Source organism: Diprion similis, chromosome 4, assembly GCF_021155765.1.
Source record: "Diprion similis isolate iyDipSimi1 chromosome 4, iyDipSimi1.1, whole genome shotgun sequence".
NCBI classification, from domain to species: Eukaryota; Metazoa; Arthropoda; class Insecta; order Hymenoptera; family Diprionidae; genus Diprion; species Diprion similis.
The window spans coordinates 22,382,186-22,400,182 of record NC_060108.1 but is presented as its reverse complement, the minus strand read 5'-3'; the positions used below and the strand labels follow the sequence as shown (position 1 = coordinate 22,400,182).

At 41.0% G+C, this 17,997-nt stretch overlaps 1 protein-coding gene across 1 annotated transcript; it reads right to left on the bottom strand.

Moving 5' to 3' along the window:
- Nucleotides 1–3,398: 3,398 nt before the first annotated feature.
- On the bottom strand, nt 3,399–17,701 carry LOC124405312 (low-density lipoprotein receptor-related protein 2). Its single transcript, XM_046880124.1, has 8 exons — nt 17,415–17,701; nt 9,632–9,791; nt 8,772–8,903; nt 7,447–7,704; nt 7,127–7,345; nt 6,002–6,418; nt 4,966–5,220; nt 3,399–4,381 (listed from the first exon to the last, which is right to left on the bottom strand). The coding sequence occupies exons 1-8, from the start codon at nt 17,463–17,465 to the stop codon at nt 4,362–4,364; spliced, it is 1,512 nt and encodes a 503-aa protein (XP_046736080.1). The 5' UTR covers nt 17,466–17,701; the 3' UTR covers nt 3,399–4,361.
- Nucleotides 17,702–17,997: the final 296 nt, after the last annotated feature.

Sequence of the window (17,997 nt, the reverse complement as noted above, 5' to 3'; positions counted from 1 at the left end):
ATTAAAATATTCGATCAATCAAACTGTTTCGATTTTATCAAATTAAACATTCAACAAGTATTAATTGTTATAATATTTTACCTGCAGGGCATTCAAAGACCTTCTATTCCGCATCTAAAAGTCGCTGAAATTGAAGTACCTTTCATTCCCTTATTATAACGTAAGTATGAAAACTGATAGAATGATCCTTCAAAAACGCCTATTTTCGATACTTTAAGCTCTGTTGTTGACTTGCTTTACTCGCTCACCCGTTAACCTCGTATAGTTATAACCACGTATGCATTATAAGCTATGTCTAGCTTATCCCTTCCACTTTTTACGAGGGGGTCACATGGTAGCTCATGAGTGACTAGGTCACGTCGCTATAGAACTAGAAGTTATATGAACTTTTGAGGCTTGAACAAAGAAGGCGTGGAATTTAATCTTGAATCAATGTTGAATGGAATTCACTCACTTTTTTGCCGGCTCGTGATATGGCTCTTACTGATGTGTTAAATGGCTATTCATCCGTAAAACTTTCGACACTTCTATTTCCCTTAAGTAGTATATCGAGTTCCCGTCTAGATAACTAGTTGCCTTTTACTTTTCGCTAAAACTGAATTTACTAGTTGCCTTTTACTTTTTGCTAAATCTAAATTTACTCCCAACTACAACCCTGAAAGCCACAGCATCATATGCTACACTCGCTTATAGGTGTGAAACGGAGTTCGTGTGACACACAATGAAACCCAAGAGTAGAGAACGACGGTCAAGCATCCGACTGGCAGGAATGCTCAATGAATGTGCGTCTGGTGCAAAATTACTTTAAAGCGATATGAAATTGCCGAGCAATGGTACAAAGGAATTTTTTCAATAATCGTTGACCACCAATCTGGTATCGTAATCAAGAGAAAAAAATAACCAGCCGATAATTTTCAATTATCAATACTTATACTGTTGTAAAATCTCGACAAATGATTTACCGAGTGCACTTTTTGAATTACGTTATATAAATTCTATCAGAACGATATTTCCGTGGTTATTTCATTCTTGAGAGACCCTGAAGGATTTCCGTATAAAATTGTGAAAAAAACCCTTATTTATCAATCAAATAATTATTTGTACTCACAATTTATTCTAATACGGATATATTTTCATCGCTTCGCCGATAGACACTCGTTGAGAGAATTTACGCGCGACTACTTTCACTGAAAAACCTGTCCATCTCATTGAAACGGCAATAATCAAATATGTTCCATCGAAAATTCACTCCAATTTTTTTAATTGAAATATAATACTTTTCTCTCCTTTACTATCCACGGAAATGTTTTTTGCGAAAGTTGACAGGCTGAAAGCATGATTCGAGACGCGATTAATTTCAGCCTGCCAGCTCGCATGCTTCGGTTCTGCAAGCCGGACAAGAACTGTCGCAGTATGTATTCAAACTTGAAGCAATGAACCTACTCACAGCAGAATGCGCGATGTTCGTGAACCCGCGGCGAGAGCAGAGTTGCGCCGGTCTAGAAACCACTCTCACAATTTTCCCGTCAATAAGTTGGTCCAAGCTTCGGGACGCAGTCGCGACAGATGCCTCGTCCCACACGGAGATGCGCACAGTTTAAGGGAGAGATTTGGAAAATTTAATTCCTCATTTTAATGACATGGTATAATTTTATTTATTTATTTATTTATCAATTTGATACAATTTAAATTGATTCTTGCACAACGTGAACGTCTACGATTCTAATTCAAGTATTACAGGTGCTTTGCGGGTTAAATAATTGATCAACTCGCCGAATACTATTTACAAAAATATAGCTATTCTAGAATTAATCGACGTGGTTGCAATTTTTGTTCAAAAATTGGTTTTGTTGAGCTGCTTCACGTTTAGTTTAGATATATACTGGTTAACGAGAATATAAGTTTGAAACGCAAGGAGATCGTTTAGAGTGAAATGGTTTTTGGATATTTTGGTTAGCAATGGGAGGAGCGAAACGGAATTTTTCTCACGGGTAGGAGTTTGTTAATACATTGGGATAGGTTAAGGACAGAAAATGGGAGAATTTTTCAATAAGTCGGATTGATCAGGAAAATGAAGGAGGGATGTTAGGGGTCGTGGTTAGTTCGTCATAGTTTTTGGATTCGACGGAGAAGTAAGTAGAGGGTGTTTTTATGGTGTCGGTTAAACGTGATAGAAACAATAGATGGAAAAATACTGGAAAGTCACATACGGAGTGTGATGAAGAAATTGAGAAAGATTGAGTTTATGATCAGTCATGTGGTCGCCAAATGTGCGACTCTACGTTGCGAAATCGGAAGGTTTTTATGACAATATCAGTCCTTGGGATCATGAACGGTCTAGTTATAAGTCCTTACGGTATTTTCATGATTAAATCAACTTTACGAATCTCCCTATTTTAGTTTAAACCTATACTTACCTCGGAACAGTTGAGAATATTGAACGATAATTTATACTTATTGCAGAGCAGTTTCTCAGATACTATAATAAAGTTTTGAAATATTCATCGATATTCAAATTATATGTATACTGTACTGTTAACACGTCACCTATTTGACTCTAATATTAGGTGTGTAAAACGCTAGCACAATACACGCGTGGTCGTTTACTCGACTCGCAAAAATTTACTTACTCAGCTGTGCGTGACCTCCGACTTCGTCACTCAACACTTGAATATTTCTCAGTTTACAAATTATCTTTCATGAAAATCGTCTCATCATTTTTATTCTTATCATAGAATATCTCTGTTCTATATTCTCATTCGAAATTATAAGAAGGTTCTTTCGTCAGGGTAGCACAATATTTTCTAATCATTGAAAATTTGGGAAAAATTGTATATTACCAGTGGAATTTTGCGATTAGTTCAACGAGTCATGACTTAGAATTCGGAGATATAAGATGTGGTCATCGATTTGACGATAATATCGAAATTGACGTGCCCAATTTGGAGAAAGTATGTTTGGCATTGGTTGATTCTGTACGATCATTGTACTTATCATTAAATAACAGTATTCCTGCAAGTAATGAAAATTTCAGTGATTAACATGATTCAACGTTAACGAGCATAACTATAAATAATGATGTAAATAGTAGTATTCATTTTCATTCAATTTTATTCGTTTTCAATCGATTGAATAATCTTGAAACGGTCGCTCAACAAAATACTGAGAAAAAAATAAGTTGATCAGAAGTTATTGGTATGAGTTTAAATATGAATAACAAAGTGAGCAAACAATAGAGAACAAATGCGATGACAAATACGAAACAGGAAAAACGAAAAGGATCTCAACAAAGATATCGTCAATATAAAATAACCAAAAATGGTAATAACTTTTCTAGTAAATAATTAAATTTCCTATCTTTTTTGTTGAATAGTTTTTTTTTGTATTAGTAAAATGAGATTGTTCCCTGGAACGAGACATTTGTTTTCACTTATGGTATAACATTTATTCGGTACAAAAATTTGACGGTACATGTATAAATCTAAATTCATTGGATATATTGTATTGATATATCTATGCGTGTGTTACATATTAATCACTCGTATGTGTAGTGAGAATAACGGAGATGCAGAAAATCTCCGAGACACATGTAATGTAGATTTATATGAAGCATTTATAATATTGTCACTCACTATCAATCATGCCACACTTATTTCCTAATTCTAATCCTATGCATAGTCTCATCTGGTACACTTATATCAAGTGGGGAAAGAAAAAAAATTATTGTACATTCAATTATAGAGTACGTACGTAATTCTTGGTTACCTAATTCGTCAAGAGAATCCTCGACAAACGGTGTGTCGAGGCTCCTGTGATCAATTTTCAATTAGCAAGTCTATTCAGAATAATAGTATAAGCTGCAGCACGCCTGGTTTGTAGGTTTTTGAAAAATTTGTACTTGTCAAAAGATTTTTTCATTTTTTGCTATTCATTGTATAATTATCTGAATTAGCATAGGAATATTTATAAATATTGGTTGAAATTTATAAACTGCGTTAAACCGTCTACGACAGATTCAAATTAACTTTTGGAAATACGTAACACCAAAAGCGATGTCAATCATCAGTTTTTCAAAGAAATCATCAACTGATCAGCGAATGTAATAATTTATTAGGAACAGACTTGCGCTCGTGGTTGCATATTTTACCGATAATTCAATTTCGCGTGAAAAATCTTTGGCTACGCATAGAAATTGTATACTTTTTACGCGACACTCGTAATTATACAAAAATTCAGCATAAACATCTACACCCACATTTCGGGTGATGATAATAATCCTAATATTCCATGCATATCAATGTAATATTCTCTCATTCCCACACAATTTCGTTATCATCGCGCCGCGTGATATCCAGTCGAGATTATGTCAATGCAGGACATCCTGAAACGATTTTATACAAGCATTCGATTATTTAAATATGTGCAATGAAAAGGCTTGGGTATAAAAATGTTTGAAGATAAGAATACCCAACTTTCAAAGACGCGGAAATCTGATGTACAGAATTTTCAAAATGCTGCAGAAACTCGAGATACAGAAAAGTAGGCTTTGGAAAAGCAAATACTGTAGAATACTCATAATTCTGCTGTATTCTTATTCCATGTCCGACAATTTTATATCTTGGCTTTCTACACTTTGACTTCCTACATTCTGACAATTCCGTTCAACGATATTTTTGCCTCTTTGAAAATTCGATTCGATTTCCCATCCACCAAGTGAAAAGAGGAAAGCAACGATTCGCTTAACCCTTAGAGGACCAACGTACGTCATTTGGCGTGAGGTCATTGATCTACCAACATTTGACTTTAATTTGGTCCAATGTTCTGGATGTTCTTTAGATCACCTTTCTACAGAAATAAAAAATTTTCGAAATTCCTCATTTCCCCGGTCCTCCAAGGGTTAAACTTTGAAGATAAGCAAAAACCATCACCGACGCAACGTATGCGCACAACTATAGTTATACTCACTGCAGACGGAGCAGTTTTTCTCGTCGGATCCATCGCCACATCCGTCTCGACCACTGCAGGTGATGGCATCAGACCTGCACCGTCCGTTGTCGCACCGGAAAGGACATAGCCGAGGTGCGAGCCTTCCACGGTTCCGGGTTCTGCAGGCTCCACGAGGCTCGTCGCTGCCGTCCCGACACATCACCATGGCGTTGCAAAATTCATAAGCAGGAAGACACTGGCCGCTGTTGCACCTGAACGCGCCCTTCGGACACTCTGAAATGTACGTACAAGGTAGGGTCAGTTACGGGGTAGCACCACTGTAAAAATCTAAAAAATACACCATTTTTTTTTTCTTTCCTGACTGAAGAAAAGGTGATAAGATAATGATATTTGAGGAAGTTATGAGGCATATATATAAGTTTAATACAAAAAATTATTATCAATATTAAAAAATTCCGATATTAGAGCCATTTTCGCGGGACATGGTGAATTCTGCGGCACGCGGTGTAACTGGTGCAAATTTGAATCCAGCAGTAAACAAAAATAACAAAAAAAAAAACACTCAATTTAAACTTAAAAACATTATTTACTAACAAATCAGTGCCCTTACTTTGGTCGAAAATTGAATATTTTCATTCAAGTACTCGCCAATTGGACAAAAATCAATATCTTCTAAATCCCTTACGTATTTCTCTAGTTATAGATACGTCGTGTCTTTTTAAGTGGTTTTTTTCTATTTTTTTTCTGTCATTTACGATCAAATTTGCACCAGTTACACTTGACTGCCGCAGAATTCAACAGGTCTCGTAAGAATCGCTCCAGTGTCGGCATTTTTAAATATTTCTTGATAAATTTTTTTTTCTAGTATACTTAAATATATGCCTAATAACCTCCTTAAATATTATCATCTAAATACCTTTTCTTTCATTGAAGATAAAAAAAAAAAAAAAATGTTGCATTTTTCAGGTTTTCACATTGACGATGTTTTTCCCCTTCCTTCAGCTCTTCTCCGTAAAAAGGTGAAAAAAGCTCGATTCGCAACCGGTGGACTAACTTCTTCGACTGTTGCAGCCGTCCTCGTCCTCGCCGTCCGGACAGTCCTGATTCCCGTCGCAAACCCCGGCTTTGGATATGCAGACACCGCTGCGCCAGCACCTGAACGCTTGGCTCGGGCATCGCTCGGATCTGCATTCCTCGTCCGATCCGTCGGCGCAGTCTGGACGACCATCGCACACGAAGAACCAGCTGATGCACTGTCCGGTACCGCGACACTGGAAGGTCCCAGGTGCACATCCGGTCCTCTGCGCTCCACAGGCCAAACTTCCGTTCCCGCGGATCGCGCAGTCGCAAACACCCTCCAGACATCGCGAACCCGAATCCGCCATCTGGCATTCTATGTCCGCGGTGCATGCCAGGCCCAAACTTATCGCCATTGTGCTTTCCGGCTCGTGTCTGTCCGTTTTGATGGGTGCTTTTTGGGGAAAATTCAACGGGTGAAAAATCTTGAGGATATTCTAACGAGGAACTTCAGTTTGGTGCGCCTCTCTGATTTCGTTGAGACTCATGTATCTTGTAGAACATTGAAAACTAAGAGATATGTATTTTTCTTTTATCTGCGGAAAAACGGTTTAAGGGGGTGGGGTGAAAACGACACCTAAAGATAGGCACCGTAGTTAATAAAATATCACAACGTTGGTTTCATTCAAATATATCAAGCGCGTCAAGAATTCACCCCGTTAAGTGCACATTTTGGGGACGTTTTCACCCCTTTAAACCGTTTTTCTGCAAATGATGAAAAAACGTGTAACTTAGTTTTCATTGTTCTACAATATACACGAGTCTCAACGTAATCAGAGGGAGACACCAAACTGATGTTCTTTGTAAGGACTTTCGTAGGAAATCGATTTTTTTTCATAATTTTCATGCGAGTCGTTGAATATTTGTCAAACTCTCGCATTCGTAAGCTACGAATCTCTTTGCAGATGATAATTTTTACCAAGAAATTACGAAACAGTGTGAACGCAGTTCCTGTGGCAAAAGATTTTCCAATCATATCACGATGTTGATAAAAACAAACAATTTTTCGAATCATTCGTGTGATTTTGAAAAATGTCCGATGGTTGAAACGACGTTAAACGTTTTCAATAAATTTCAGGCAACACCTCTCGACTCCGTTTACCCGTGGTGGAAGTCGATGTAGTTTGCAGAAACTCGGTGGTGTTTGCAGCTTCGACGACGACGGCCTCGTTGTCCTCGCCAGGAAATTCGTTCGGTGCCGGAGTTTCCGGAGCTGACTGCACGAGGCTGGGTTGAACCGTCGTAGTTACAGGTACGATTCGCGTGATGGGAGTAGCGGAAGGAACCGCAGATATGTTCTTCAGCCAGGACACTTGAACACCTTGAAAGAAACGAGAGGAACACGTATTAACAGCCATGATCGAGTACATTTCCAGGAAAAATTCAACGCCATGGCTCAAGCTCCTCGAGGTGAGGTAATACCTGTTCCCTCGTCGTCGTCGTCGTCATGGATGGCGATCGTTTCCTCCCCCACGCTCTCTGGAACGTCGTTGCTCGACTCAACAGGTAAATCCGGTGGGTACACGAGGAAATCCGGTCGACAGACGTCGCCGTCCCGACGCATCGACGCGGTGCATTGACATCGGCCGAAGAGATCGGGAATTATGAAATCGCAATAAGTGTCGCTATCCCAGAGATAACAGTGCGAGTGGCTGTAACAAACCTCGCCAAGCCGAGCGGCTGAACGAAAAGGAATTTATCTTATTTACTGTCATTAGAATACGAGGGTTAAAAATCATCCCTCCAATTCGGGTTACTGAATTTGCAAGAGATACTTGCGATGTGAATACGTATTATCAAGGAGGAGACTTTACGTGCGGTTAGATGATGAATTAATTAACCCTGCCAGCGACTAATCGCAAGGAAGTCGGCTGTATTATCATCCTGCGTGAGCATTTAATAAATATTTATCGTCTTGTGGGTGGGAACGGGGTCGCGTAATTATTATGATTCGCGAATCGCGCGCTGCAGTGCGTGATACATTCCGAATGTTGTGTTTGCACGGGTCGGTGAACCGAGGGCCAGGTCGTTACCTGAAAACCTTAAGCAACCTGTAAGCCGCCTGCCCACCTACCGCTTCATAAATTATGACTGACGACGGATGCAATATAGATGTACGATGGTACTTGGCTACCGTTCGCAATCATCAGTCGTATAAAGTGCAAAGAAGACTGTTAAAAATTATTGCGAATTTACTACGTACACATTTACTGTAGGTATACAAAAGAGTTGTTAATTCACGAAATCAGGTTGCAAATTTATACAAATTCAGCGCGCTGACCTAAATGACTGTGTTTGTCTTATATTTAGAATGAAAATTTTTGATATTACTAAAATTTATGGCAAAAGGAGAAGGAAATAATTTGCATCTACTAATTTGTGTAGAAATTTTATTTTATTTTTAAATTGAACAGACACTAAATCTATGATGAATCCACTTTTCCGTATCCGAATAAAACTTAATCCAATACAGCGTAGTTCCATGTAAAAAATTTTAGCAGTGAACGAAACACTGACGATAGCGTGAATTTATACCACACGGGGTTGAGCTCAAATTGCAAGAAAATAACAGAAAGACTTGAATAAACATCACACGAAGGCTCGTGCGTATGAATCTCATATTTTTCCTTCTTGATCAGGGAAAAAATAAACTTTCGCAGTAGGCCAACGTCGCATAAAATTTGCACATCGAGTTTAGTCGGAACTTTGGTGACGTATGGATCGTAAAACTAATATTCTATACTCACGTCCCAGACACGTGTGTTTTCGGAACTGCAAATAACCTTCCTCGCATCTGCAGACTCCAGCTAGACAGTTGCTGTGAGCTACCTTCATGGCACATTGATCTTTCACGAGACAATCGTAGCCCAGAAGCGTTGCTGTAATGATAAATGTGCGCTGTGTGATTAGAATGAAAACGCTTGTTTGTGAATCACTAAATCATCACAAACTCAGTCATTCAAGTATTAGCTAACGCTAAAACAGGGGTAGACCATTCAGAAAAACGTTATCAAATGTTAGCCTATGGTAGTAAGGATTTCAGGCAAGCGTTACCTAACATAGAAAATTTGAGGTGCGTGCTCAAAGCCAACACGTCACCAGCTGCTTGAGAATAATAAAAAAATTTCTGTAAAAGGATGCGTGTCAATAATGCATGAATTGCTCAATAATAATATCTTAGCAAATACAATATTTATGGCATGCAGTTAGGAAGAAAGACAATATAATATATTTAGTACTCGATGAACAGTGAATTCACATTTTAATGTGTATTAATAATTAATAAAGTAGGAATAAATTTATCAGAATGTGACTGTAAACAGCTTTTCTGCCTATTCTGGGTAATGAATCGAGTTGCCAACGCTACCAATTTTTATCACTCGGAGTGGGAATGCAAAAACTTGCAAAAAATACGTTAGCTGATACTTGAATGGCACCTAATCACTTGAAATCGGTTATATATACGCGTTTTGCTGCTGTAAGCCGTAAGTGGAATAATTCACTATTGCGCTATGCGGGGTAAATTTGCTATATAAATATATATATACATGTATCGAAGTAGAATACATCGGCACCAGCCGACGGTACTTATATAAGAATTTATTACATTCCAAACACTCGGTGAGATTGTGCTCCGCGAAGAAAGGACGGCACCGGCAATTCCCATATTGGCATTGGCTGTTGCTTATACCAGCCTCGCAATCTCTATCCTTACTGCACTCGTTCCCGAGGATAAGAATTCCGGCTGGTCCAGAGTACGCGGTGGCCTGAAAAAACGAAAAAAAGCAAATACATGCTCAGCGATATCTCCCGTGGTATGTGAAAAATCGTTTTACAAAGAGGTTTACCCTTCAAGTAAATTCTTTTTGCGAAATAGAAAAATCTTCAATATGCTCGATTTCCTTTGACGATAAATTGCAGGAAAATCATTGAGGATTGTTAGAAATGCGAGGGCCGATTGTTACCGAGTAAATTCTATGTCCACTGGAGTGCAACAGTTACAGGGGAGTAAAAATCGACGTGGTGGAACGATGGAGCGAGCTTTGCACCCCGTTGGCACTTAGACCACATTTTAGCAAGGGCTCTTCACTTTTGTAACGCGTTGCAATTCCTCGTCTCGACGGGCATCTCCGATCGCTGCGGCAGCGAGCAAAGTGCAACGCGGGCTTTTCCATTGTTCATCGAACGAAAGGATCCATTATTTGAAGCGCCTCGGTCCATATTCGTATTCGAGCGTCAGCGGCGGACGAGGATCGAACGGACATTCGAGGCTGCTGCGACACGTAAGGCATGGATCGACGGGAGAATGCGAGGATGGAATGAAAGGAACAAAGGAACGGGGAGACTAAAAAGCGAAAAGAAAATAGAAAAAATAACTTCCTAGAGGCTCGCTACAACGGGACCAGGACCCATGGGTGTGTGCATAGCTGGCCTACGGATAAACTTTGTGTCAATGTGTAATTGTAGGACCCAGGCGTTAACGCAGCTGCTTAATCTCCGGCGTCTATGTATGCACAATGTGCACACATGTATGCAATGTGTGCGTTTCTGTAGATTGCATACGAGTCGAACCGGTATAAAACTGTTTGCCGAGTGTCGACGACGACGTCGACGGGACGCTGTTAAAAAGAAGAACCCTTGGATACGTGTGTGCATCCCAAAATCTTACACCTGCGAACCTCGGCACACTTGAACATCCCAGAGGCGGAATAACAGCTTTGGTGCGGGAATTTTTCAGTCTATTTTTCGAGCCTTCTTCGACACAGTCAAAATAACTTGCATATATTTTTTGAATACGCTCCTATTATATACGAGCAAAATCGTTAAACATGTTGAGACTATTTATGACCGTGACGAGTGAAGCTCATTCAATGGCAACAACTCCCGTATTATATGCTTCGAAAGATTGTGAGTCAAGCGGTTATTTCGTCTGCCGTTTCGGTGCCACTTGAATTTGAAATTCAACCCACGCAGGTATAAGGACTTCGCACTCGTTGATATATTCCTATTATTATTCATCCCGCGTCGTAGGTGAGCTGAACGTAAAAGATGTTACGGCTTCGAAGGTATATATTCGCACGTGGAATAACGTGGCGACGTCCGTTTCGGGTGTTTAGAACTTGTCTTTAACAACGTGCACAATATTTACCGTTAGTTATGTACGCGGAGTAGGTCTCGATCGATTCGAAACTCTATCAACGAATCGATCCTGTAACAGGTACATTCGGACATTCTCGCTAAAGCGCGTCGCGAGGCTCGTCGATTTTCAAAAATTATTATCTTTTCGGATTAGCACCATATCGTGAATCGGACGAGGATTGAGGATCTTCTATAAAAACTAATTAAATCCTGCTACAAGTGGAAATACGCTTCGCGGTTGATGAATTATCTCCCATCGAACTTCCGGTGAAAAGAGGCGAAGCTTCTGGCTTCTGGGCGTGCGGCGATGAGTTTGAGAGACACGCAGCCGAGTGTTGAGTAATTTCTTCCGAAAGGACCGAGAGATAGATTTGCGGTTTAGCATGGAAGTCCGATTCGATGCAGCTGCGGGGATCCGATCGGTTCGAATTGATGCTCGGCTACCAACCCTCGAACTTTCATTCCCACAATAATGACACGAAAGGATCTACTCGCACGTGCAAATCGTATGCTACTATAATAGGACCGCGACAGGCGAACCAAAGAATGTTGTCACTGGATGCTTTTACCGTTTCCTCTTGTCTTCCCAGTGAACGTATAGGTATCCGTATATCTTTTACTGCGTTCGCGCTAATCGCTTCCGGCTTTCCCACGAGATCCTGGGGCAGCGAATAACAATGCGGCGGTAGGTAGATACAAAACCACAAGTATATACATGCCGCATTGTACACGGTCCAATCCGTTACCGACGTGTCGAATCCGTTACTTTCGTTGCACACATAGCTAGGTACCTTGTACCTTGAACCTTGTAGCTACAAGCTACCTTCGAAGGTCTGAGGTTTGGGTCAGGCGGGGTTACAGCTTCGCTTTAAACGAGCAGGGAAAGTACCCGAGGGGACCTGGCCGAAGACGAGATTGTCGAGGCTCGAGTGCTGATTGCAGATGATGAATAGGAAGAAGCGACAAAATTGAACTACATTGCGGAAAAAACTGGAGGAATGCCTCGCTCTGGTGAATTGTATGCTATTAATCGACGACGATGTCTTATCTCGAGTCCTCACTACATGTAAAATATAATTGCAGGTAGACGAGGACTGTGGAAGATGGGCTTGTCGTTAATAAGTGAGCTAGAACAATGGTGTCTACCAATTAGCGAACTCGTGGAGGATGCAGGGAAGAAGAGAAGCGTGAGTGCGCGATGTATGAGGTACCAGATTTAAATCTATCCGCGACACTCTTTTTCTCCGCATTTCTTTCCATTGTACATTATGCGGTTGACTGCCAGAGACATTCCAGGTGTTTTTACATTATTTTTTACCACCTTCACTCGGATTTCTATCGTACGTACGTCGTACCTACGCATGACATCTACACCTTTCTACGTTTGTCCAGAGGCGTTCATGGTGGTCCCTTTACGAGGCGTGCAAAACCGCATCAACGAAGAGCAATTAACCGTGTTAAGGGATAATTTTATGTCATCCGTTTCCCAGGCTTGACTGCATCTTCGTACCGGATGCGAGCGAGAGCTGCGGGAGAACCGCGTTGTCTCAAGATCATGCAGCATCCCGGGGGAACGAACGGGCAAACAGGAATAGGCACAAATTATTATGTGGCGTGTATACGACGTAGAGGAAAGCCATTTGCCCCCCGATTCTTGATCATCGTACACGACGAGGATGTTGAAGAATTCTGCTGATTATATACACGGAAAATAATCGCTCAACTGATCGTCAAGTTCATTAAACAAGATCATCGTATCGCTTTCAAATCGCTCACGACCAGTAAGTATAACACGCCTCCAGGCATGTAATAATAACGTATTAATATCGCACTTGTTTTTATGCGGAATCCGCGGAACTTTGTGGGGTGGGAATCAAAACTTGCAAAGGTCAATAGTTCGAATGGCCGATATATCGAAATTTTAAACATACGAAAATAAAGTAACGAAAGATGAATTGTTCGATGTCTTTCGTTATTTCATTTTCGCATGTTTGAAATTTCGATATATTAGACATTCGAAATATTGACCCTTCCAAGGTTTGACCCCCCCCCCCCCCCCCCTCCCCCGCCACTTTACGCACACTGCAAAAACTTTTGTAAAAGGCACGCATGCGTTGCGATTTGTTCTGTTCCAGTCCACTTATCAAGATTTCCAATGAAATTCGATAATCTTCAAACCCCCTTTCCGACCAAGCTGCAAGTTTAGTCAATGCATCGTGCGAATATTATGAGTGTAGTTACGCGGGTAATATTAACGGTAGATTCAACCGGAACAAATTGCAGCCACCGGAAAATCGTGCTTGTTACATAAACATGAAAAAACAATTCGTGAAAGATATTATCCGACCATTTTAAAGTTGTTGATAATTTATGGTACAGCTGCGATGAACTTTTCTCGAAAGTTGTCGTTATCTCGATGATCTTTGAACTTCAGCAAGACGAATTCTGAGAGCAACTGTGCATATCTAAGAACCTGCAGGACATACGGACTTAGCCTAACCATGCAAGTCGTGCAGTGCAGTTGAACTCTCGTTGGGCACAAAGCTGAACAAATAACGAGTTCATTTGCACCGCGTTGCCACAGCTGCACATCTCTCGCTTAATTACGACACGTATTCTATAAAGCTCGAGTCCTAGATATTACCTACTATAATAACATCGCTTAATTGCGTATATCATGCCAATGTTATCCGGTCTCACACCAATCAACCGGGTTGAAAGATCGTGCCGATCGAATAATTCACGCCGAGATGAAACCCCCAGAGATATATAATTCCTTTCAATCCGGCTACCGACGCATTGATATACCTGCTGATAAAAAAGGTAAATAAGCAGGAATTCTTCCTCCGAGTCCAACCCCGAGTCGCACCTCATCTACTACGTGTTACGTGCTCGGCATGCTCGACTAAGCAATCCGTGTACATATCTAAACCCTGTGCACCGTAGCGGCTATCATCTTCGGCTAACTGCGTTCACGAGTTTGTGAGATTAGACGATGGCAGACACGGTGTATTACTCATGCCGCAGATATGCGTGTCCATAATTATATGAAGCCCCGAGGAATCGAACTCAGCGCCCGGAATACGACGCTTCCGGCATCACGCTTCGCTCGAACAAATCACCGGGACGAGATAATTTCAAGTGACGTTTATGTTTGCGGTTAATAAGCGGTAGTCGATGCTTCGCAGATATTGATATGAATCATCCAGTGCAACTGGATTTCGGAATATACCTATTACCCGACATGGAATCATTCGAATAACAATTCACTAAAGTGGCTTGGAGGATGAAAGGACTATGAGTACTGGATATTCTGCTCCGCAGGACTCACCCTTAACGATAAGTCTGACGTGTGGCTGAATGACTAGGGATAACTGGAGGGCTTCAGTGGTTAGAGTGCAGAATTTTCGGACTAAATAATTTTCGTGAAACTGTAAGACTAACTGGTGAAAATAATTATACAACGTGGTTCAAAAATTCGATCTTTGACTGTGGCGTTGGGTAACAAGCGATGAAAGCTTGTCTGGAAACTATTTTGTATCCGGAAAAATGATATGTATCAGATCAGTATTAGTCAGAATCTATTCTTTGCATTTTCTCAAAATCATTCTTTGACCGATAAGACCAAGCTCGACACTGTTGCGAATCCAAAAGTGGAAGAAATAAAGACACCTAAGCGAGTCCAAGCATCCCCTGCGTCTATCAAGCGCCATTCATAGACGCTTTTACCGCCTGTTCCTCACCCCCCATAAACCAATATCTAACCCCGTGAAATGTTCGGAACCCTCGTGCGTTGCACTTAGGTGCCCATTTATATATATATTTATCACACAATCTGTCGACACATGGTAGAGTCGCGTTGGGCTCTGGAGGAACAAACATAAAGCCGTTATGTCGCCGTGCGGTCGACACAAAAGAAATTACCCCGTAATATTCCGTTGCTCATTACGTGATGTAAGTGCTGTATATATATACATATATGGCTGCGACAATGGGGTATTGCTTTTGCCATTTACGATCCAAGCTCCCTGATCTCGTACGCGGTTATCTCGCACTCTCACTTCGAGTTCGCTCTAACCCCTCGGGCGCGTTGAGCCACAGCCATCGAATGATGGATGGAAGATGGATTCTCGGTTTCCAACGATAAATTACCGTCCGTGTTAATATGGCCAATGACCGTGTGAGTCTATAACAACCGGTTTGCGCATTTGTTGAACCTGATGAACCAGGATTTCATCGTGAAATCTCTTCTTGCTTATTGTCGATCCAATTTTCTCAACTCCTCCGGAATTAAAGGACATGCTATCCAAGCGGCGTTTATTTTATTTTTTTTTTAATTATTTATCGGCAAATAGAATGCCCGGACCATCGCATCCATTTCCATTATGATCCACAGTCATGCGAATCCAGTTCCGCGTCGATCTGCGATGGATGGATGCGTTGCGAACTGTAATTCGACCGCCACTGTGCCACTGAAATACCGTCGTACTCACCGCGTGGCAATGATAGGTATTACCTTCCTTTACAGTGGTAGCTCGATCACTTTTTCCGCAAATAACAGTGTCCGTATGGCTTGGAGCCCACAAAACGGACTCAGCACGCCACTTGCGATGATCGTCTTTATCATGCGTGCCTCACGGACTGCTGCCATATACGATGCAACTTGTCAAGACCTCGACTCTACGGGTGCGAATTGTATGAATCTAGCATACATAGTCGATCCCGACGAGCTTATATTAGGTATGTCTTTTATCTAGGATTGCAGCCGAGTATCAGGGAAACGTTTTAATCCTGTAGCTGCACGAATAGCTTTTGCATTGAAGATCGCGAAACTCGCGATTTGCCCCGAGTCTAGGAAGTAGTGAGCATCTCTTGGTTACTTGAGCGACCCTTGACCTCGGAGGTAAGGCTGGTCGTAAGGAAGTGCCACGAAGAGCATAGGACAGAAGGTACAAATGGCGATAGGTGACATTAGGAAGCTATATGTTTATTACTACAGCGCGTCGTTTATCCAAACAACTACCAACAAGTTGTCTCACCGAACCTACAGAATCCTGCAGAAATAAGGAAGTCGAGATAATATTTTCCCGGTAAACCTGCAGAAGGCAAATAACTGCGAGAAGTTAGTATTCACGCGGAAACAACATCCAGCGAGATCTCCTGCGCGATTTAGAAATGGGGTAATAATTTTCCGAGCGCCAATTTCTTACCACTTAGGAATATTATCTGCTATTTTCCCAGTCTACGCCATTTTCATGGGACCATGTACTGACTCCCTGAAGAGATTCTTACCGCTTCTTACCGTGCTTAACTTACAATACTTTTTCAAAATATTTTGCCGTAAAGAGATTGAAAGTATTCATTTACAAACGTTTACAGATTGCCTATATTTAATATGCTTTATAATTAACTCATTGCTGGTGAGTGTGCCGTGTTAAGTGGCAAAGATGCTTCTAGGAAATGATTGTAACCTGTCGCAACACTGTAGTGATAATAATAGCAATAATAATAACAGTTCCCAATTCTAGTGGATTATAAGTCGATCCGAAGATTGTTATAGGTGTGTGTTTGAGATGCTGTACCTTGAAGTTTGTGCTGACTCAACGACTTCAAAATAACCAATGCAACAACTAACGTGAATTTCGCGTCTTGGTATTAGCGACATTTAGCATTTTTGAAAATTTTTGAAATTTCGAGGACCACGTACAGATTCGTTTGAGATGAAATCACATGGAATGAACGGTGAACATACGTAAGATAACTCTTGCTGGTTACAGAATTATTGATTGACGTTGAGTTGAATCAGAGTATCCTCACACTCGGTGCAAAACACTGCAGCTCATTAACTAAGAATCGAGAGTTTCGATTATGGCGCACTTGTACGACTAGTTAACGACAGGCAAAAGGAAGACGCGGGTACAGCGAAGATCGGGACGAGGTGAGGAGACCAGGTTGCCGACGTTAAGTCATTGACACCGTGACGCCGTCGAGTCTCTAATCAAAATTCTATTCCTGCAGCTGCAATCTGCAGACGCGGCATGGCGCCTCCGAAATTCTCTACGTCATAGTCAGCTTTTTACTGGAGTAAAGAGTAACCGAAGATTGCACAGTAAGCAAGCTTGGATCAAATATTTCTCGGCTTTATAATTATTGATTGAATAAAGATAACGTTTATTACGTTTCCAATTTTCCGTGTATGCAAATTATCAAGTCAATCTTAATGTAAATTAGTATCGTAGCATTGAACTCACCAGAAACCCGGCTACCAAAAGGATCCTCATTTGCCAAGTCATGGCCAACATTTTGTAGTTTCACTCAATGGAACAAAAGCTATAAGTCGAGGACAGAATAATGAGGAAAAAAAACGATAAAAAATTTATAATAAATCGAAAAATTTGTGTAACAACTTTATGTAACGCACGCTTTTGGAATCTTCGAGCGCTATAAGATAAAACTGCTGCAACCGACTAACGTAAACACTTAAAGACCGCTGAGAGAATAAAACGCGTGCGCGTTGCGCGCCTGCGTGCCGATGACTGACGTCCTGGTTTTGGATGAGAAAACCGCGGGCAGTTCTCTTCCCTGAAGAATATTACCTACTCCAGGCTCGTCCCGCTCCCGCTTGTACGATTAGATCGCATCGGAAAACGGCGCAGTCCGCTGAAACCGCGCACATCCCTTCGTTCCGCCGTTTGCCAACCACTTCTCACTTCCCGGTAAATGAATAAAGCGTATTGAATATCATTGAAAGTTGTTGAGATTACCGAGAAATTACACCGATTACTATTATTTTTCAAGACAATAATTCCACCGTTGTATGTAATACGATCGTGA